At 42.8% G+C, this 21649-nt stretch overlaps 1 protein-coding gene across 2 annotated transcripts; it reads left to right on the top strand.

The window, feature by feature from the left end:
* Positions 1 to 565: 565 nt before the first annotated feature.
* On the top strand, positions 566 to 6930 carry LOC117024155 (cytochrome P450 1A1). 2 transcript variants are annotated; one of them, XM_033109544.1, is made up of 7 exons: positions 566 to 1069; positions 3168 to 4029; positions 4552 to 4678; positions 4767 to 4856; positions 4948 to 5071; positions 5217 to 5303; positions 5479 to 6930. In XM_033109544.1, exons 2-7 carry the CDS (start codon positions 3193 to 3195, stop codon positions 5762 to 5764), a joined length of 1551 nt encoding a protein of 516 aa, XP_032965435.1. In that variant the 5' UTR covers positions 566 to 1069; positions 3168 to 3192; the 3' UTR covers positions 5765 to 6930. The 2 variants fall into 2 exon arrangements, with proteins under 2 accessions (XP_032965435.1, XP_032965434.1); XM_033109543.1 differs by having other exon boundaries at positions 3165 to 4029.
* The last annotated feature ends 14719 nt before the right edge of the window (positions 6931 to 21649 follow it).

Genomic DNA, 21649 nt, shown 5'->3' with positions numbered 1-21649 from the left:
CCGGGATTGCCGCGTGACCTCTGCTCCCTGAAGGGAGGTTCCAGATGCGTGCACGCTAGCCTGGGGAGGCATCTGTGCCGGGCGCCCCCGCCTCGGTCCCTGGGCCCCCTCCCCTGACCGGCCCGAGGGCCTTCCTCTAACTTTTTCTTTGGCCACCGGGAGCAAGCCGCGCAGTCCCCCAGTTTTTCTGCCGGGCCGAAGCGCTAGCAACCCCGGGAGCCAAGAGGGAACCCGGAGGGCGGGAGAGTCCCGGCTGGAGCTACCCCTGGTTTGCAGCATTCGGAAGTGGCCCTAGAGGCGGCGCCGGGCCGCTAGTGAGCGCTCCGCGAGACTGCAAGTTCTCCATCCATTCCCGCCCCTGGGTCAGGGAGCGCGGACTTCTGCTAGTTTCCCCGGCCCTGGGGGCTTTGGGAGGGGGCAAGGGCAGCCCATCGGCGCCTCCAGCCTTCCGGCCCCGGTGACCTCAAGGCAGGGGTCGCCGCGCTTCTCACGCGAGCCTGTATTCAGTAACCCGGGGGAAGGAGGTCATCCCACGGCAGCCCCGCCCTGCCTGCCGGGCCCCCGGTGCCCTAGCAGTTAGGGGGAGGCACTTGCACGCCCAGTCTTCCAATGGGTACAAAAATGAGGGTGAAGGGCCTCCGTGCCCGGCGATGGAGGCCCTCCATACCCTCTCTTCTGGCTGTCCTGGGACTTCTCCCCAAACATCCTCCTCAGCTGGTTTCTGCGCTGTCCGTGGGGTACATTGGAACTGGGGATCCCAGGTGTCCCCAGCCCTCATCCCTATACGTGCCGGCACTCGGATGAGGAGACTCCATAGTGGGTTTTCACCTGTCTCGGTGAGGCCCCCTCCTCCACTTCCGCTTCACCCCAGAGCGACCATCGCGCCTCAGGCCGCCGCTCCCTTGTTCCATCGCAGCGCCAGGGGGCGTGGTCACGGCCGCAAACTGTCTATAAAGGTGGCAGTGCCTTCACCCTCACTCTGGAGGTGACAGTTCCTTGGAGCCTTCACTGATCTTCTTTGGGGTCCCTGGCTCCAGAGACCACTCTTCCCAGGTCAGCACAGCCACAGGTGAGTGCGGGTGGCTTCTGGCTTGCCCCTTCCTTCCCAACAAAAGGAACACTTTGATACCTCCAGGTCTTCCTACCCTGTTTCCCCGAAAATAAGACCTAGATGGACCATGAGCTCTAATGCGTCCTTTTTTTTTTTTTAATTGGGGAAGGGGAACAGGACTTTATTGGGGAACAGTGTGTACTTCCAGGCCTTTTTTCCAAGTCAAGTTGTTGTCCTTTCAGTCTTAGTTGTGGAGGGCGCAGCTCAGCTCCAGGTCCAGTTGCCGTTACTAGTTGCAGGGGGTGCAACCCACCATCCCTTGTGGGAGTCCAACCGGCAACCTTGTGGTTGAGAGCCCACTGGCCCATGTGGGCATTGAACCGGCAGCCTTCGGAGTTAGGAGCATGGAGCTCCAACCGTTTGAGCCACCCGGCCAGCCCCCTCTAATGTGTCTTTTGGAGCAAAAATTAATATAAGACCCAGTCTTATTTTACTATAAGACCGGGTAATATAATGTAATATAATATAATATAAGGTAATTATATAATATAATATAATATAGGTAGTCACTGGTCTAGCTCCTCAGAAAAGAAGGCTAAGAATGGCCCTAATGACCAAGCAGTCCAGTTCCCTAGAGGGGAAACTGAGGCCACAGGAAGGGCAGGACTTGCTCAATGTCCTACAGCTAGTACCAGAACTCTAGACGTAGATGGCCCGCCTCTCAGGGCCCAGGCTCCATCTCTACCCCCCACTGACTCTGAATGCCTTGGGCCTTCTCCCTCAGGGTCACCTGGGAGGCTGGAATAAGGACACAGCTGCCCAAGCTGGAAGCATATGCAGTCCCTCCTCAAGCTGTGTGATGAGGGTGGCTTCTCCCTGGGTGGTCAGGGTGAATGGAGGAGGCAGGCTGGATTCTTACCAGCTGTACATGCCTTATCTAAAAGCTAGCCCTGGCTGGCTTGTCAGAGCCTAGATGTGCTGACCGGGACAAGAAAGGCCGATCTGAGCAGGAGTCCTGGGCACGCTGCCCAGGGGCCTTCCATATCCCCTCAACTGCCTTCGTTGTCCTCTGTTGGGGAGCAATCAGTGTGAGAGACTGTCAGCTGCTGGGTGCTGGACCCCCAGTCCCTGAAAACTCAACCAGTCACATCTCTCTTGGCCTCCTAACATCTTATAAAGGCTAGAGGTCCTTGGGGCACCCAATGTGTCCCCAGTTCACTCAGGGAGTCAAGGCTTTGTGTGTGTGCTTTGGGATCCGGCTGCTCCAGACAGCCTCCCTGGACAGACGGCTATAGTCGTTGAGGTAGGAACCATACAGGGCCCCTGTGTTGGGCAGCTCTTCTGTGGGGAAACCTCACTAGTCAGACTGTGAGATTCCCCAGGTCAGAGCGGGGTTTTCTCTTCTCTGAGATCCAGCTGGGCACCCTGAATCAGAGATCACGTCCCACTCCCTCTCTCGAGTGATATCACTGGAGCCCATAAAGGTAAAATGACCAGTCCAAGGCCACGCCACAGAGCCTGGAACACTGGATCTCCTGACCTCCAGTCCAGGGCACCAGGAAGCTGTCCCAGTCAGAGCCCAATGCCTTGGAAAGAGTAGTCCATGAATCTGCACACCTTTTGTTTCAACTTCGGTTAAGTTCAGATCCATTCCTAATTTCCCTTATGTCAATCTGGAGTTTTCTTGCAGCCCGGAGCCTTTCAATTAGTCTCTACTTTCCCATGATTGGCAAATGAGGAAGATCCAGACGATTCATTCATTGAGAATTGAGCCCAGCAAAAATCCCAGCCTGGATTTCCATGACTGGGAACCTCAGTCTAGTTGGTCTCCAGCTGCTTTTAACCTGTGGGTTAGTAGAGAGCTGGGGCTGACAGCAGTGTGGCTTTGGCAGTGGTTTTCCCATCTCCTTTACCCTCTCCACCCTGTCCCAGGGTCTGGAAGGATTTCCTAGAGCAGGAGAGAACTAAGGATTCTGGGAGAGTCCCTTTTCATCTATTGATCTGACCGCTCCTCAGAGGGAGGCAGCTTTGACCAGCGTGCTGACACGTTAGGGCATTGGCTCCTCACATCTCCCCATCTGATGCTTCATCTTTCCTCCTGTCCACATCTCAGCAGCTCCCTTACCATCTCTACGCTGATCATGTTTTCTGTGTTCGGACTCACCATCCCCATCTCGGTCACCGAGCTTCTCCTGGCCTCTGCCATCTTCTGCCTGGTATTCTGGGTGGTCCGCGCCTGGCGGCCTCGGGTCCCCAAAGGCCTGAAGAGTCCACCGGGGCCCTGGGGCTGGCCCCTGCTCGGGCACATGCTGACCCTGGGGAAGAACCCACACCTGGTGCTGTCACGGCTGAGCCAGCGTTATGGGGACGTGCTGGAGATCCGCATTGGCTGCACACCTGTGCTGGTGCTCAGCGGCCTGGACACCATCCGGCAGGCCCTGGTGCGGCAGAGCGATGATTTCAAGGGCCGGCCTGACTTCTACAGCTTCACCCTGGTCTCTGGTGGCAACAGCATGACCTTCAACCCAGACTCTGGACCAGTGTGGGCTGCCCGCCGGCGCCTGGCCCAGAACGCCCTGAAGAGTTTCTCCATCGCCTCGGACCCGGCTTCCATGTCCTCCTGCTACCTGGAGGAGCATGTGAGCAAGGAGGCCGAGTACCTCATCATCAAGTTCCAGGAGCTGATGGCAAAAGTTGGACACTTTGACCCCTACAGGTATGTAGGGGTGTCAGTGGCCAACGTCATCTGTGCCATATGTTTTGGTCAGCGCTATGACCACGATGACCAAGAGCTACTTAGCATAGTCAACCTGATTGACGAGTTTGGGAAGATAACTGCATCCGGGAACCCGGGCGACTTCCTCCCTATCCTCCGTTACCTGCCCGGCTATACCCTGGATGCCTTCAAGGACCTGAATGAGAAGTTCTTCATCTTCACGCAGAAGATGGTTAAGGAACACTATAAAACATTTGAAAAGGTATAGGCTGGGGAGAGGCAGGTGGGTGGTGGGGAGCAGGTGGGGTCGAGTGTCAGCGGGGCAGAGATAACTGGGCCGGCATGGGGTTTGGCAGGCTCTCGGAGCCTCCACCCTGGGGTTTTGAAGCCAGCAGTGGAGGGGATTCCATTCATGGTAGGGAAATAGAACCTTCTCTTTTCTTGACCGGTCTTTCTATCCTATCAGACAGCAGTATTTCCCCTACGCCAGTTGTGGGGAGCAGGAAGAGCTCAAAAGTTCTTTTCCTGGTCTCCTGAGTGAGAGAAGGGCAAAGAGCACATCCACATGATAATGATACCAGACTCTGTGTCCCTTGAGTTGGGGCTGCCAGGATTCTGAGGCAGGACAGAATCTTGGACAGGCAGAGAGAAGCTGGGATGGCAGCTTTGGAGGTGGCGGGTCACCTCTTGGACAAAGGTGCCAGGGATGGTGAGGAACCAGGCCTGGATGGAGAGGTAGGTCTGGGATCAAGATCTTGCTCACCTGTGGGCCTTCCTTACCCAGGGCTACATCCGGGACATCACAGACAGCCTGATCGAGCACTGTCAGGACAGGAGACTGGATGAGAATGCCAACATCCAGCTGTCGGATGAGCAAGTTGTTACTGTCGTCTTGGACCTCTTTGGAGCTGGTAAGAGCTGCTGCGCGGTGCCTTTCCTGCGCCCAACTGCCCTGACCCACCAACCGCCTAACTTTTCCCTCTGTTCTCCATTGGCCAGGCTTTGACACAGTCACAACTGCCATGTCCTGGAGCCTCCTATACCTGGTGACAGCCCCCAACGTGCAGAAAAAGATCCAGGAGGAGCTGGGTAGGTGGTGGCCTCCTTCGAAGTGTTCAAGGCAGGGGCCTGGCTCAAGGTTTGGGGGCTCCTTCATCTGTCTGTCCTCTGTGCTCTGCAGACACAGTGATTGGCAGCGGACGGCAGCCCCGGCTCTCCGACAGACCCCAGCTGCCGTATATGGAGGCCTTCATCCTGGAGACCTTCCGACACTCTTCCTTTGTCCCCTTCACCATCCCCCACAGGTGAGGCCGCATGGTCCACTGCTGTCTGGTACTGGGCTTTACTTCAGTGCATGTACCTGAGCAGGGCTGGTGGGAGGGACGTGGCATGGGAGGCAGGGAAATCTCCTTGTGGCCCTGAGCTTGACTGAGCTTCTTCCCTCCCCAGTACAACAAGAGACACAAGTCTGAGTGGCTTTTATATCCCCAAGGGGCGTTGTGTCTTTGTGAACCAGTGGCAGATCAATCATGACCAGTAAGTTGAAAGGGGGCAGCGGAAATTTCACCCTCTTCTGAGCTTTAGACCTCACTGGGTCCAAAGGGGACAGCACCCTGGCCACTTGCCTACCCGCTATTCCTGTGGGCTGGGGTGCAACCCATTAGATGCTTCCGATCAGGCTGCCACTTCAGCTGCCTCACTCTGATTACAGGAAGCTGTGGGACAACCCATCTGAGTTCCGGCCAGAGCGGTTTCTCACCTCCGATGGCACTATTGACAAGGCACTGAGTGAGAAAGTGACTCTTTTTGGCCTGGGAAAGCGGAAGTGCATTGGTGAGACCATTGCCCGCTTCGAGGTCTTTCTCTTCCTGGCCATCCTGCTGCAGAAGCTGGAGTTCAGCGTGCCACCGGGTGTGAAGGTGGACATGACCCCCATCTATGGGCTGACCATGAAGCACGCCTGCTGCCAGCACTTCCAGGTTCAGTTGCGCTCTTAGGGGACCGAGAGCCCTGAAGCCTGGGCTCTGTCTTCCTGGCCCAGCTTCCCGGACAGGCCAGCAGCTGACCCAGTGAGGTCTAAGCTTTGGTCTGAAACCCACAGATATTGTTCTGGCTGATTTTTTGCTGTCTGGCTGTGGGCAAGCCTGAGGGATCGTGCCTGCCCTCTACCCTGGACTTTCCCCTCTGCATCCTGACTGCAGACAGTGGACACTGCAGGGGCCACACAGGTGTTGACGGCACCTTCTGAAGTAGTGCTTGAGATAGGAGGCCTGTCGGGTTGGGAGGTTCTCAGGCCTCTGGAAACCTCTGAGGAGCTCTCTGGAAGCCCCGGGCCCAGCAGCTGGCTGGCTCTCTGTGGGGGTTGACTGGCTTGAGAAACACTGAGAACAAACCATACCAGAATCTGTCCAACCTCTTTGCCGATCGGGAACCATCAAGAGTGAAGGGAAGAGGCAGCCCAGGAGACTGACACAGAGGTGGTCTCCCCGCTTAGACAAAGCTGAGCAATCTGACCACACTGGTCTGGGACACTGCCTACGGGGACCGACGTCCTCTATGCAGGCCGTCGCAGAGCTGCTTCCTGGCCTTCCGAGGCCTCGTTCCTGCCCAGGAGGAGCAGAGAGCAGAGGCGTCCCATATCCAGACACCGTCACCAGATCGGGAGTGAGGGTGTGGTAATCCAGTCATCTTCTACTGGTCTCCTTTCTCTATGCCCTGTATTAACACGTCTTTTTAAAATGTTTGTATGCAAGCAGCTTTTCATTTTAGCCTGCATTTATATTTGCATGTTTGCACTTATCATGTAAGAGCTTAAGAACAATTTATTGAATGCGATAGAAAATTCATGCCCACGTGTCCAGAAACGTGTAGGAAACATCTTCCTGAGCTAAATAAAGATATTATCCAGAAGTCCTATAGGTGGAGGTTTCTGAATCATCAATGAAGCCATTGTTCATCCACATTCCCACCCGTGCCCAATCTTGTAACAAGTTTTCCTGTGGGAAGAAGAGGAGGAGGCGGGGAGGAGGCAAAGCCACTGGTCTCGGCCAGCTCACACGCGGGCTGGGGACACTGCCTCCCTCCCTCTCTAACCGACCACACACTGATGGCAGCACTGTCTGGACCAGGCACTAGAGATCAAGTGGATAAAACCTGGTCCCTGCCTTTGAGAGCCTCCCAAGTTGCTTGGGGAAACCAACTCAAACACATCCTCCTACTCATTGTGATCAGGGCTCTACCAGGCAGGTGCTTATGGGAGGGTGAGGCCCAGAGCTGGGGTGGGGCTGGGTGGGTGGGGGTGAGGGTCCTGGGAAAGGGTGCTGGGTTTGGGGGACAGCTGTGCCATGAAGGGAGACAGACTGTCTCACTTGGCTCCAACACGTAGGCTCTGGTCTGTAGGGGCAGGAAAGGTTCTCAGCTCAGAGTTGTAGTCTGTTCCTTACTAGTCACGCCTGGCTCAGGCCCTGCAGCCATATGAGAACCCAAGGCGGGTCACAGATGGAGAACAAAGCCTTTGATTGTCGAGCCCCATAAGCAGACTGTGGCCCAGATCTCAAAGCTGAAAGCCCCTGTCCTTCTGGGATGCCAGAGAGTGGTATCAAATAGGGGTAGAGTCTAGATCCATGAAGCCAGTAGCTGTTCTGACTAAGGGATTGAGGGGAGATGCATCTTGGGATGTGACGCCCAGCCCGGCTTTTTTCCTAAAGCATTGTGTAGTGGCCAGCAGTTACCATTTGTGCACCGTGCTTTCTGGCGAGGGTAGATAGCTTCCACTCAACAAGGGTTTCAGGCCACCGCAAGGAATGAGCCAAAGTCAGTGGGGGCAGCCTCTTTTTGGAGAGAGATGACAAATTTGACACCCAATCATTCTTGTACTGGTTTATGTTTTTACTTTAAAAATGACTTGTATTATGTGCTATAACATAGGTGAGTCTTGAGAAGCCACAGACAAAAGGCCACATATTGTATGATTCCATTTATATGAAATGTCCAGAACATGCAAATCCATAGAGACAGGAAGTACATTAGTGGTTACCAGGGGCTGGGGCTGGGGTGGGAGTAGTAGAAGGTGCAGGGTTTCTTTTAGGGGGTGATAGAAATATTCTGAAATTTGATAATGGTAATGATTATATAACTTCTTCAATATACTAAAAACCACTGAATTATGTAGTTTAAAATAATTAAAACACTGAGAAAAGAAAAAGTTTACCAACCTTTTTTCTAAAAAAAAAGTGAGAGAGGAATGGGGATAGCAAATGCACAATAATTTATGTAACTGCTCTCAGTAATCATACTGGTATTGGTAATACTACTATTTCTACTTTGAGACTATAGTGTAATGTGGGATAAAACAAATAAGTAATTAATAATGAGACTATTCTAATTCATCATCCCCTGTATCCTTGAGAACCAGAATTTTTGATATAGAAAGAAAAGGAGATATAGATGTAATACAGAAAAGGTTAAGATAAAAAATGTAAGACAATTTGAGTGTCAATAATAAATTCCATTGATTAAAACCCACCAAATATGTTTGTATCTATCGGGGTGGCCAGTTGACTCAGTGGTTGGAGCGCCATGCTTATAACACCAAGGTCGCCAGTTCGATTCCCACATGGACCAGTGAGCTGCGGCCTCCGCAACTAGATTGAAAACAACAACTTGACGTGGAGCTGATGGGTCCTGGAAAAACACACTGTTCCCCAATATTCACCAATAAAAAATTTAAAAAAATATATGTTTGTATCTACGAGTTCATAAGGATGTTTTTTAAAATGTGCTGGTTACCTTCAGAGGAACGAATTCACTATCTTGAAAGATGAAAACCAAGCGTTTATCCTGCCTTTCCTACATGAACTATACCTATAGATAAACTAATAGTAGATGAGAACTATCTCTTAATAAAAGGATTCCAATTAAAAGTTCAAAAGAAATAATAGAATTAGAATTTTACTATTTTGCAACCACCAATAAATGAATGGATTTGGGCATGGCACCCAACAACTGCTAACATCATAAAAGCAGAGAAAGCCAGACATGTATTTCCTGATGAAAGAACCCAACACTGCCTACGGCGTTGCAAGGGACTGAACCAGAATCTGACCAAGTCTCTGGATCCAGCCAGAGACTGGATTTATTGCCAATTTGCAATAAACCCAGAGAATAAAGAAACATGTTGAACAGAAAAATAAGTGTGTAATCAGTAAAATTCAGACTTCAGGAAACTCTAGGTCTAAAGGCCTAAGTTCCTCAACAGACTAATTGTAGGGGGAAACAAAGGGTTGGAGGGGAAACTTGTAGATTAAAAGAAACTTAAAAGATATATCAAATTTTAAGAAATGAATAATACACATTTAGTGACAAATCTACAAAGAACAAGGAAATGATTACTATAAGAGTCTGGGGAACGGGTACTTTTGGGGGGAGGGAGTGGGTTACAATTGAAATGGGACATGGGCTTCTAGGACGGTTGATAGTATTTCTTAACCTGGGTGTGGTTACAAGAATGCTTATTTTATAAAAATTAAGGAAACATATAAATAACTTGTATTGCTCTTTGCTTTTAAGAAATATAATTCATGTGTTGTCAGTGCCCTTCAGCCAAAGAGCACGAAGAACGCACCTGTAGTTAGACAAGTGGAGTTCATTATTTATTGCAGTGGAGAAGTGTAGGATAGCTCAATAAGAGGATGTTAGAAAGAACTTATTATAGGATTTGGGTTTTGCTTGAGAGATTTAGAGGATGGTCAGCTGTAGATTGGATGCTGTCAGAAAATGGGGACACTTCTATGTTTGGGTATTTGGTGGGTAGCTCCATGACCTTGTTTTTACCTGTGCTTAGACGAAACTATGAAGTAGCCTTGTTTTTTTCCATTTTTTAAAATTTTGGCAAAATATACACAACATAAAATTTACCATTTTACCCGTTTTACAGGTTACTGGTATTAATACACTCATAATGTTATGTGATCATCACTACCATCCACCCCCAGAGCTCTTTCCATCCTGTAACACTGAAACTGTACCCATTAAACTACTCCCCCCGCCCCGTAGCCATTCTACTTCTGTCTCTATGAAAGTGGACTTATTTTGTTTCATTTTACCAAGTTCTCAGAATAACCTTGCATGAGGTTGGTGTTCTGTAAGGAAAGAACTGGAGAACAAAGTGGTCTATGGGCATCAGACCAGCTTGTAATAATACTGAGGTCTAGCTGCGAGCATCACATCAGTTCCAGTAATTGGGGGCTCTTCTTTCTGAGACTTCCTTTTTGGTCAAGTACAGATAAAGTTAGTTGGCAGAATATTCATCCGTTACCTCCAGATTTTCCCCATTGCCTAAGGCTTTGCTGATTAAGATCAATTTGCTGATCTTAAAAAGAGCATCCACTTCTATAATTGAATGTAGTCTATAGTTGAACCGAGACTAATCTTTCCTTCTTCTGTTGTAGGATGAATTATTGGACCATCTGATGTGACAATGGCTGACCTACTAGTAGTGCCCTACTAGTATTTAAGATTCTGGCAGGCTTTTAGGCCAATTGTAACAAAGGCAATTATCAGAATCAAAATGACTCTTAGTCTTTTGCTAGGTCTGGAAGCCAAGGACCTAGATAATTAAATCCAGGCAATCAAAACATGTCCCAGAATTCAGCTGGGCCTTTTAGAGTCAGGTGACTTTTTAATATTTTCCCTGGAGTATTTACTTAGGGAAGTAGTATTTGCTGTAGCCCGGATTTCCCCTGGGTTGATCAAGAGGAAATCACAGCCTATGTGATTGTCTGTGACAAGTCTAATTAATGAATTTAGGTTAGTTTGTTGGGCTTTCAAATCAGAAGTGGGGTCATACGTGATTTCCGGTAGGTCAGAGACAACTTTGAACTTTTCTCTAGTTGTACTGTTCCCACTGTGGGAATTGTAGCTGGCACGAAAAGGGAATCGGTTATCCCTTGAAGAAGTTCTCCTAAATGATCTGTGCTTACCTCACTTTGGAGATTTCTGAGTGTCTTTTTAAGGAAGCATACTTCATGTCTGTAAAAAGAAGCACTTATGCATTGCTGGTGTAAAATGATGTCACTGTTTTGGAAAACAGCTCCTTAAAAGGTTAAACATAAGTTACAAGTGACCCAGATATTCCACTCTTAGGTACATAACCAAGAAAATTGAAACATATGTCCATGCAAATACTTGCTCATGAATGTTTATAACAGTGTTATTCATAATAGCCAAAAAGGTAGAAATAATCCAAACATTCATCACCCAATGAATGGATAAACAAAATGTGGTCTATCCATAGTGGAATATTATTCAGCCACAAAAAAGGAGTGAAGCACTGATACATGCTGTAACACAGATGAGCCTTGAAAACGTTATGCTAAGTGAAAGAAGCCAAACCACATTATATGCAGTTCACGTATTATGTGATTCAATTTACTATATATTATTAAATGTCCAGAATAGGCAATTCCATGGAGAAAGACAGCAGATTAGTGGTTTCCAGGGACAGAGGGGAGGGAGAAATGGGGAATGACTTTTAATGTGTACAGAGTTTCTTTTTGGGGTGAGGAAAATGCTCTGGAATTAGTGGTGATGGTTGCAACTTCTTAACTAGAGTAAAAACCACTGAATTGGACACTTTAAAAGGGTGAATATTATATTTCAATTTCAATTTTTAAAATCACACCAGGGACCAGGAGGCCAGAATAAACCAGCCTTACAGAATGTTCATCACCATTGGTCTACGAGCCAATCTGAATCTTTTCCTCTTCTGTTAGAACCAATCAGAATCCTCTGTGCATACTCAGTGTTAACATATGTAAGACTGGCTGAAACATTATTTGGGAAAGATGGTTTTTCCCATCTTTCTCATTTGGGAAAGATGGTCTCTATTGCTTAGCAAGTTTAATAAATTCAGCTTTGTCTTTCAGTTGATCTCCTTCTTTTAACAGTTTGAGCTTTATCAAAATGAAGGCCCCACAGGGTGGCAGCCACCCAGGACCCTCAATTCTGGAGCACTCAATTCTGACCTGTGTGTGCCCTTGCTGGATAATTTCCAGTTTGCTGCTGGGCATGTCTCAAGGACAATATTGACCTTCAAGTGCTACTGCTGAGTTCTCCTCGCTGCATTTTGTTACCCTAGGATACACTAGGATCACAAATTCTCTGTTTGGTTAACATTTTGTGATTCTCTGTTTGGTTAACATTTTGTGGAGAGTTCATTAGGCAACCTTTACTAAATGTGTTTATTCTCTGTTATTTTTACTTGACTTGTCAAATTTTTGTTGTTGTTGTTGTTGTTCCTTGGTAATGTTTGTTTTGATTGTTAAAAGGGAGGATTATTTTAGGGAACAGATTAGAGGCACGGGTCTAATAAGTCCCTTTCCAAGTTGGCCCTCAAGACCTCTAATACCTTTGTAGTATAAGTATGTCCTGTGCAATATTTGGGACATACTTACAGTAAATATATTTCATATTTACCTGAAATTCAAATTTAACTGGATAGTCTATATTTTTATTTGTTAATTCTAGCAATCTAATTGTAGGTCCATCAAGATTATATCACTTTTAAACAAAGACAATTTTACTTCTTCCTTTCTGATCTGAAAACCTTTTATTTCTTTTTTTGCCTGATTGCTCTGGCGAGGACTTCCAGTACTGTGTTGAATAACAGTGGTGAGAGGGGACATCCTTGTCTTGTTTCTGATCGTAGAGGAAAAGCTTTTACCTTTCATCATTGAGTATAACGTTAGCTGTGGGCTTTTCATATATGGCCTCTACTATATTGAAGTATGTTCCTTCTATACTCAATTTGTTGAGTGTTTTTATTGTGAAAGGATTTTATATTTTGGCAAATGCTTTATGCATCTATTGAGATGATAATATAATTTTTATCCTTCATTTTGTTAATGTGGCATATCACATTTATTGATTTGCATGTTTTAAACCATCCTTGCATCTTAGGAGTAAATCCTACTTGATTGTGGTATGTGATACTTTCAAAGTGCTGTTGAATTCAGTTTACTAGTATTTTTTGAGAATATTTGCAGCTATATTCATCAGGGATATTGGTCTACAGTTTTCTTGTAGTATCATTTCCTGGCTTAGGTATAAGGGTAATGCTGGCCTCGTAAAATGAGTTTGGGAGTATTCCCTCCGCTTCAATTCTTCTGAAGAGTGTGAGAAAGATTGGTATTAATTTTTCTTTAAATGATTGGTAGAATCCACCAGTGAAACCATATGGTTCTGGGCTTTTCTTTGTTGGGAAGTTTTTGTTTACTGATTCAATCTCTTTACTCTTTAATCTGTTCAGATTTTCTATTTCCTCATGATTTAGTCATGGTAGGTTGTATGTTTCTAGGAATTTATCCATTTCTTCTAGGTTATTTAATTTGTTAGCATCTAATTTTTCATAATGGTCTCTTAAGGGCCTTTGTATTTCTGTGGTATACAAAGGTTAGACAATTAAATACGCGAACTCATCCTAGAAAAGGTGCTACATACCTCATTGCTGAATATCACTATGGTCACCTTCAAAGTACTCCCCTTGGGAAGCTATGCACTGACACCAGTGCCCAGTCCACCCTTCAAAGCCATTTTGGAACTCTTTTTCTGGAATGGCCATCAGGGCTGCCATTGTATTACCCTTGATGTCCTGAATGTCATCAAAATGTCTTCCTTTCAATATTTCCTTTATCTTCAGGTAAAGAAAGAAGTCACTGGGGGCCAAATCAGGTGAGTAGGGAGGGTGTTCCAATGCAGTTATTCGTTTACTGGCTGAAAACTCCCTCACAGACAGTGCCATGTGAGCTAGTGCATTGTCGTGATGCAAGAGCCATGAATTGTTGGTGAATTGTTCAGGTCATCTAACTTTTTCATGCAAACTTTTCAGCATTTCCAAATAGTAAACTTGGTTAACTGTTTGTCCAGTTGGCACAAATTCATAATAAATAATCCTTCTGATGTCAAAAAAAGGTTAGCAACATTGTTGCAACAAGTTCGGGAACTTAATTGTCATGTCTTCTTGTATGTTGTAAACATCAGACCGCGTGCGTATGTTGTAATCTCCTCTTTCATTTCTAATTTTATTTGTTTGAGTCTTCTCTTCTTTTTTTCTTGGTGAGTCTAGCTAAAGTTTTGTCAATTTTACTCGTCTTTAAAAAGAAACCTCTTAGTTCCATTAATCTTTTCTCTTGTTTTCCGGTCTTTGTTTCATTTATTTCTGCTCTGATCTTTGTTATTTTCTTCTGCTAACTGGGGACTTTGTTTGTTCCTGTTTTTCTGGTTCCTTTGAGCATAAAGTTAGGTTGTTAATTTGAGATCTTTCCTTGTTTTTCACTTTCTTTCTTTCCTTTTTTTAATGTCAGCATATATTGCTGTGAACTTCCTCCTTAGAACTGCTTTTGTAGCACCATGTAGGTCTTGGTATGTTGTTGTGTTTCCATTTTTGTTCGTTTCAAGATTTTAAAAATTTCCCTTTTGATTTCTTCTTTGACCCATTGGTTGTTCATGAGTGTGTTGTTTAATTTCCACATATTTATGAATTTTCCACTCTTTCTCCTTTTAATTATTTCTAGTTTCATGCCATTTGGTTGGAAAAGATACTTGGTATTATTTCAATATTCTTAAATTTGCTATGACTTGGTTTGTGATCTATTATATGATCTATCCTGGAGAATGTTCCATGTGCATTTGAGAAAAATGTGTATTTCGCTGCTGTTGGATGGAATGTTCTGTATATGTCTGCTAGGTTCCTTTGGTCTAAAGTATGGTTCAAGTCCAGTGTTTCCTTGTTGATTTTCTCTCTGGATGATCTATCCATTGTTGAAAGTGGGATATGGAATTCTCTACTAGTACTGTATTGGTGTCTATTTTCCCCTTCCTATCTGTTAGTATTAGCTTAATATATTTATGTGCTCTAATCTTGGGTGTATGTATATTTACGATTATTATGTCTCCCTGATAAATTGACCCCTTTATCATTATATAATGACTTTCATTGTCTCTTGTTAGTGTTTTTTTGCTTAAAGTCCATTTTGTATAAATACTCATGCTATCTTTTGGTTCCCACTCGCATAAATATCTTTTCCCATCCCTTCACTTTGAGACTATGTGTGTCTTTAAAGCTGAAGTGAGTCTCTTGTAGGCAGCATATAGTTGTGTGTGTGTTTTTTTTATGTTTTTGGCTTGGAAAAGTCAATTAATTTACATTTAGAGTAATTACTGATAGTTAGAGACTGTCAATATAAGAATGTTCAAACCTGTAGAAAAATTTCATAAGAGTTTTTTTTGAGCCAAACTGACAACATTTACTGGGGAGCAACATCTCAAATGTTCTGGAGAATAACAGTTTTGTAGCTTCTTTTACACATTTGAAAGAAAGGAACTAATGAAGATTACACTGAGGTGGGAGAAAGCAAGACAGGGATTGGATTACAGATAGTTAACAAGAGTATGTGCTCTCTTGAGGGTGGCTATGGCTTATTTCAAAGGTGTGCTAACCTAAATGCACAGCAACTATAGACAGGGCTTGCTTAAGGCGAAGATGAACCTTTACTAAAAGTTTATATGCCTGAGGTGCGACTATCCACCATGACCTGTCCAGTTAGGAATTTACGATCAGATCACTCTTCAAGGTTACTTTCTACAGAATCCCCTTCTTTGTCCACAGGACTTACTTACATTATCTTATTGTTTCTGGCTGTTTTGTTGTTACCTTATTTCTTTCTTCTTTTCTTGCTGCTTTCCTTTGTGAATATAGTTTTTCCATAGTGGTATGCCTTTGATTCCCTTCTCTTTATCTTCTGTGAATCCACTGTAGGTTTTTGCTTTGTGGTTATTATGAGGCTGACATAAAACATATTATATATATATATATATATAAATTCTAAATATAATAGGGGGTAGACGGGTGGTTCAGTTGGTTGGAGTGCAGGCTCTGAACCACAAGGTTGCTGGTTTGATTCCTGCAAGGGATGGTGGGCTGCACCACCTGCAACTAAGACTGAAAGGACAACAACTTGAAGCTGAACGGCACCCTCCACAACTAAGACTGGAAGGACAACAACTTGACTTGGAAAAGTCCTGGAAGTATACACTGTTCCCCAATAAAGTCCTGTTCCCCTTCCCCAATAAAAAATTTTTTATAAATAAATAAATATAATAATCTTTTTAATGCTGATAGCAATTTAACTTTGATCACATATAAAAACTCTACCCCTTTACTCCCTTCTTTTATGTTTTGATATTACAGTTTACATGTTTTTATTTGTGTATCCATTAACAAATTAATGTAACTGTAGCTATTTTTAACCCTTTTGTCCTTTAACCTTATACTAGAGTTAAGTGATTACTACACCACCATATTACAGTATTAGAGTATGCTGAATCTGACCATATCCTTACTTTAACCAGTATGTTGTATATTTTCATGTTACTAACTAGCATGTTTTTGTTCCAGCATGAAGAATTCTTTTCAAAATTTCTTGTAAGGCAGGTCTAGTGGTGGTAAGCTTGTTCAGCTTTTGTTTGTTAAGGAAAGTCTTCATCTCATATGAGACTTAAAATAGCAAAGCCAATGTGATACATACTATCTAATAATATGTTAATAAGATTAATTATGTTTTAAGAGTGAAAATTAAAACTTTAAATAATATTGTCATCCAACATTGTGGGGTATGACTAAATCTTTGAATGTATTCATACAATAATGTCAGTAAGCAAAAAATGTAAATATTATAGTGAAAAGGGGACCTATAATTAAAGGAAAATCATGGCCTGGAATGTACAGTTTGTTCTAGATATGAAGAAATAAAGACTTGCTCTTCATCCTCTGCATTCTCTACTCAGACAACAAAATTTTATTTTGTCTCACCTATGTGCATACTCTCAATTCTCAAAAAATCTAATTTTTGTATTACTATGCTGCCTAAGAATTAAGACTGTGCTCCCAGGTTGTTTTAAATGAAGCAACGAGAATTCTTCACTTTAGGAAGGACTAAAATTCTTAATGATTGTCATTTTAACTTTCATTATGTTCATTTTAAATATTGTTATTATCATTCTGATTAATGAGGGAGCCAAGATAGCACCATATTGCTTCTTCTTGTGGCCGGTATATTTTAACAACTTTTTTGACATTGCCTCTATAAAATTCAAAATGATGAAATATTAAGAGTCTTCAGGATAGTGGTTGGTAGTTAAACAACATTGTGAATGTAATTAATCATTTAATTGAACCCTTAAAGTGCTTAAAATGGTAAACTTCAGGTTCTCTATATTTTAACATAATTTGAGAAAGAACGAGTCTTTTACACCTAAACTGACTGAGGTTGCCCTGATGGTCACTGGGGAAGCAGAGAGATTTGCTTCTTCTTATGAAAGGTGGAAAAATAGGAGTTTGTTTGGTTAATTTCCAGATTTTATTTAACTTAAGTTATTGAGAAAATTCTTTTGTTTTCCAAATCAGATGAAAAGAAAAGTTCACTTTTGATATTAATGTAAATATGTTTTGGGCCTATATACTGTTTTGTTTGAGAATAGGCATTGTCATATTCACCTGCAACAACCAAAATAATAACCACACATAGATCGATGAGCAATTTTTGTTTCTAGGTTTAAATATCCTTTTTAATTTGGAACAATTATAAAAACACTTTCGGTATAAATGACTGACTAAAGCTTTATAGACTGATGTGTATTATTCTTAACAGAGGATTCCACTTTCCTAAGTCTAGTATTGTTGATTATTAAAACAAGTTAACCAGAGCCATTTGGTCTTATCATGCTCAAGAAGTTTCTGTTTTGTTTCCTTATACTTGCCTAAAGGTCCCTGCTGCAAGTTGTAGATCAGAAACTGAGTCTCTTAGAAGGAACATCAAAGAGTCTCAATAACCATCACAGACACTTGCTAGACTATCCTCAGTGACCAAGGCAGGATCTCCAGGACCTTTTTATTCCAGAGGCAGGGACTTCATGGAAGTAGACAGCTCAAATCCAAGACCTCTCAAGTAGGGTCATGCTTATAAATAGGGCTATTGATTTACCTTCTAATTGTTTTAACTACTTTAATAATAAAATTTAAATTTAAATTTTTCTGACCATCTCAATTCTAGAATTGACTCTTTATAGAGAGGTAGCTCATTTTTTAGATTCAGTAGCTAACTTAGGAAATTTAATTTGCTGTTAGACTTATCATTTGTCTCTAAGAATACTGATGAGATCTCTTCTATTAAGGTATTTTACTAAAGATGCCACCAGCTGCAATTGTGATAAGGCTCATTCATAGAAATTAATTTCTGTTTCTGATTGCTCCACAACTAATAACTTTAATGTAGAAAAGTACATCATATGGGCTGATTATATTGAGGAAACAAAACTAGTTAGCTATAATAATAGTTCAAAAATATTTTAGATATATGGCTTGTGTTAAGATAACTCATGTAAACATGACATAAATACCTATTACAAAGGTTCTTTTGTAAAGTCATATAATATAAATTCTTGTTGATTGTGCCACATTACATGAAATAACTAATAACACTCTTACACTCAACTAATTGATCAAAGAAAATGTCTTTGTGCTGGCAGGACTAACTACATTCTTTTGTCACTAAATATGTCACCTTAGACATATTTTGCTATAGTTGTTCCCAGACATCTAAGAAATAGAAAGTTAACAAAATTTCAAGTTGTGCTTTGTGTGTTTACATCAAAGGAATATTGCTACCCAATGAGGGTGTTGAACGGTGTGAGGAGCACGTAGGAACGGTTTTTATGTCATTCTTAGATTTTAATACTTTTCCACTCTCTGATAGTATCTCAAATGACTTAAGCTGCTCTCATTGAAATGCCTGTTGAAGTGCAGATTATCCAGGAGGTGTCCAAAAAGTTACTTTCCAACACTTTGGGAGTATATGTGCTCCTTGGTTCGGTACACCTATATTTGAATATTATACACAATTTTTTTTCTTCCTATGCCAGTCATGGCGTTAAATTATAGAATTAGACTGAGCTACTTGTTGGCTGAAAAAGGTGGTGTCTGTTCATCAGCAAATACCTCCTCTCGTATAATTTGATAAATGCTTCTGTTCAAGTAGAAAGGCCTTTACACAAAATATAAAAATGAACTACTTGGTTTTCAAAATGACCCTTTTGGAATACATTCTCATGGCTAGGTCTTGGGAAACCTTGATTATAGTCTAGAGGTACTTTTCAAATCTCCTCATAGTTCTAATTAGCATCTTTATATCAGAGTCATCTGATGTTAGAAATCCAGAGTCTTAAAAGCTACTGGGCAGCCATTATTATGAAAACTGATTCATCAAGTGACATTGCAGAAAAGGAAAATGGATCAATTATGTAAATTGAGTTGTCAATTTAAACACCGACGATCAACTGGACACAGAGAAGGAATACACAGAGCTGTCATGATCTAGGGACATGAATTAGAATTTTGTGGTCTCTTCTTATTTCAATTAAAAAGGCTCAAAAGGGAGATTTTAAAATGAACAAAGAGAGTGTTGCTTCTGATAATGAGGATCAAGGGCATAACATTAGGAATCATATCAACATCAAGGACAATGCTGAGAAATATTGGGTTTTTTTTAAAGATTTTTATTGGGGAAGGGGAACAGGACTTTATTGGGGAACAGTGTGTACTTCCAGGCCTTTTTTTCCCAACTCAAGTTGTTGTCCTTTCAGTCTTAGTTGTGGAGGGCGCAGCTCAGCTCCAGGTCCAGTTGCTGTTGTTAGTTGCAGGGGGCACAGCCCACCATCCCTTGTGGGAGTCGAACCGGCAGCCTTCGGAATTAGGAGCACGGAGCTCTAACCTCCTGAGCCACCGGGCCGGCCCCAATATATTGTGTTTTTTTTAAATCATAAGACCCTGAGAAATTTGCTGTTTAAATTCATATCAGGGTAAAAGAAGAAGGTTGGAGGAATCACACTATCAGATTTCAACACTTATTACAAAGTTACAATAATCAAAATAGTGTGGCACTGCAATAAGGACAGACATGTAGGTCAATGAAATATAACTGAGAGTTCAGAAATAAATCCATATATCTATGGTCAATTGATTTTCAACAAGGGTGCCAAGACCATTCAATGGGGGAAAGAATAGTCTCTTCAACAAATGGTACTTTGTATCCTCATGTAAAAGAAGCAGCAGGACCTTTTCCTCACACGATATACAAAAATTAACTCAAAATGGGTCAAAGACATAAATATAAGGGCTAACACCACAAAACTCTTAGAAGAAAACACAGAGACAAATCTTTAGCAACAGTTTCTTAGATAAACACCAAAAACACAGCAACAATAGAAAAACCAGATAAATTGGACTTCATCAAAATTTAAAACTTTGTGCATCAAAGAACACCATCAAGAGAGTGAAAAGACAACACACAGAATGAGAAAAAAGATTTGAAAATCACATATCTGATATGAGACTACTATACAGATGTATGAAGAACTCTTACAACAAAAAGACAAACAGCCCTATTAATAAATCAGCAAAAGACTTGAATAGATGTTTCTTCAAAGAAGATATAGAAATGGCCAAAAAAAAAAAAAATCATAGAAAGATGCTTGACATCATTAGTCATTCAATAAATGCAAATCAAAACAAGAATGAAATATCACTTTATTCTCATTAGAATAATAACAATTTTTAAAAAGAAAATAAGTGTTGTGGAGGATGTAGAGAAATTGGAACCCTCATATATTGCTAATGGGAATATAAAATGTGTAACCAGTGTGGAAAAGAATTCGTTGGTTCCTCAAGTTAAACAGAATTACATTATGACTTAGCAACTGCATTCCTAAATTTGTACATGGATGTTCACAGCAGCATTATTCATAATAGCCAAAAGGTCGAAATGGCTCAAATGTCCATCATCTGATGAACAGATAAACAAACTGTATATCCATACAATGAAGTATCGTTCAGCCATAAAAAGAAATTAAGTACTGATACATTCTCAACATGTGTGAACCTTGAAAACATTATTCTATGTACAAGAAGCCAGACCCAAACGGCCACTTATTGCATGATCCTATTTACATGAAATATTCAGAGTCAGCAAATCCACTGAGACAAAAAAGCAGATTAGCAATTGACAAGGACTGGAGGAGAGGGAGGAATGGGGATGGGGATGGAGTTTCCTTTTCATGCAGAAATGTTCTGGAAGTAGATAGTGGTGATGGATGCACAACATTGCGAATATACTAAATGTCACTAGTAGCAAATTTTATGTTATGTGTGACTTATGACAGTAATTTTTTTTTTAAACTTAAAGAAAAATCCCATATCAGGGAGTAGGAAGGCAGAATGAAGCAGCCTTGTAGAACGTTGAAGTTGTTCAGCTTTGGTCTAAGAGCCCAACAGAATTTCCCCCATATCTGTAGGGCCATTTAGAGTCTTTCCCTGCTTCTGTTAAAGCCAACCAAAAATCTCCTGCATTTACTCAGTATAAAGTCTATCAGTCCTGCTCAAGCATTGCTGGGAGAGACTGTTAGTGAATGAACGGACTCACGACTCCCTTGCTTGGCAAGTTTAATAATTCAGTTTTGTCTTTCTGTTGGTCTTATTATCTTGTCAACCGTTGAAACTTCAGCTCCTCCACTTACTGCATGATTTTCAGTCAGTGATTTAAGCTCCATGTGTCATGTTTTCTCGACTATAAAATGGGGTAACACTTCCTACCTGTCCTGAGAGTGTATGCTGGATATGGTATGGTAAAGTTAGTGAGGACACAGAAGGAAACAAGAATGAAGCTTGGAAGAAAGAAGTTTATTATATTCACAAGTCCCAGAGAGGGGGTCACTGCTTGCCATGCAGGCCCCACATGGGATGTGCCAGGTTTTGGTCAGGTGGCAGAAGATGG

Source organism: Rhinolophus ferrumequinum, chromosome 6, assembly GCF_004115265.2.
Source record: "Rhinolophus ferrumequinum isolate MPI-CBG mRhiFer1 chromosome 6, mRhiFer1_v1.p, whole genome shotgun sequence".
NCBI lineage: Eukaryota > Metazoa > Chordata > Mammalia > Chiroptera > Rhinolophidae > Rhinolophus > Rhinolophus ferrumequinum.
The sequence above is the reverse complement of the archived record's forward strand: the minus strand, read 5'-3'. Positions and strand labels throughout refer to the sequence as shown.

What these genes read in the sequence shown, in the direction of transcription:
- LOC117024155 (XM_033109544.1), top strand. Translation starts at nt 3,193, where the DNA reads ATGTTTTCTGTGTTCGGACTCACCATCCCCATCTCGGTCACCGAGCTT. An exon ending in CTTGGACCTCTTTGGAGCTG is followed by an intron (nt 4,679 to 4,766) that starts GTAAGAGCTGCT and finishes TCCATTGGCCAG; the next exon opens with GCTTTGACACAGTCACAACT. An exon ending in AAAGATCCAGGAGGAGCTGG is followed by an intron (nt 4,857 to 4,947) that starts GTAGGTGGTGGC and finishes TGTGCTCTGCAG; the next exon opens with ACACAGTGATTGGCAGCGGA.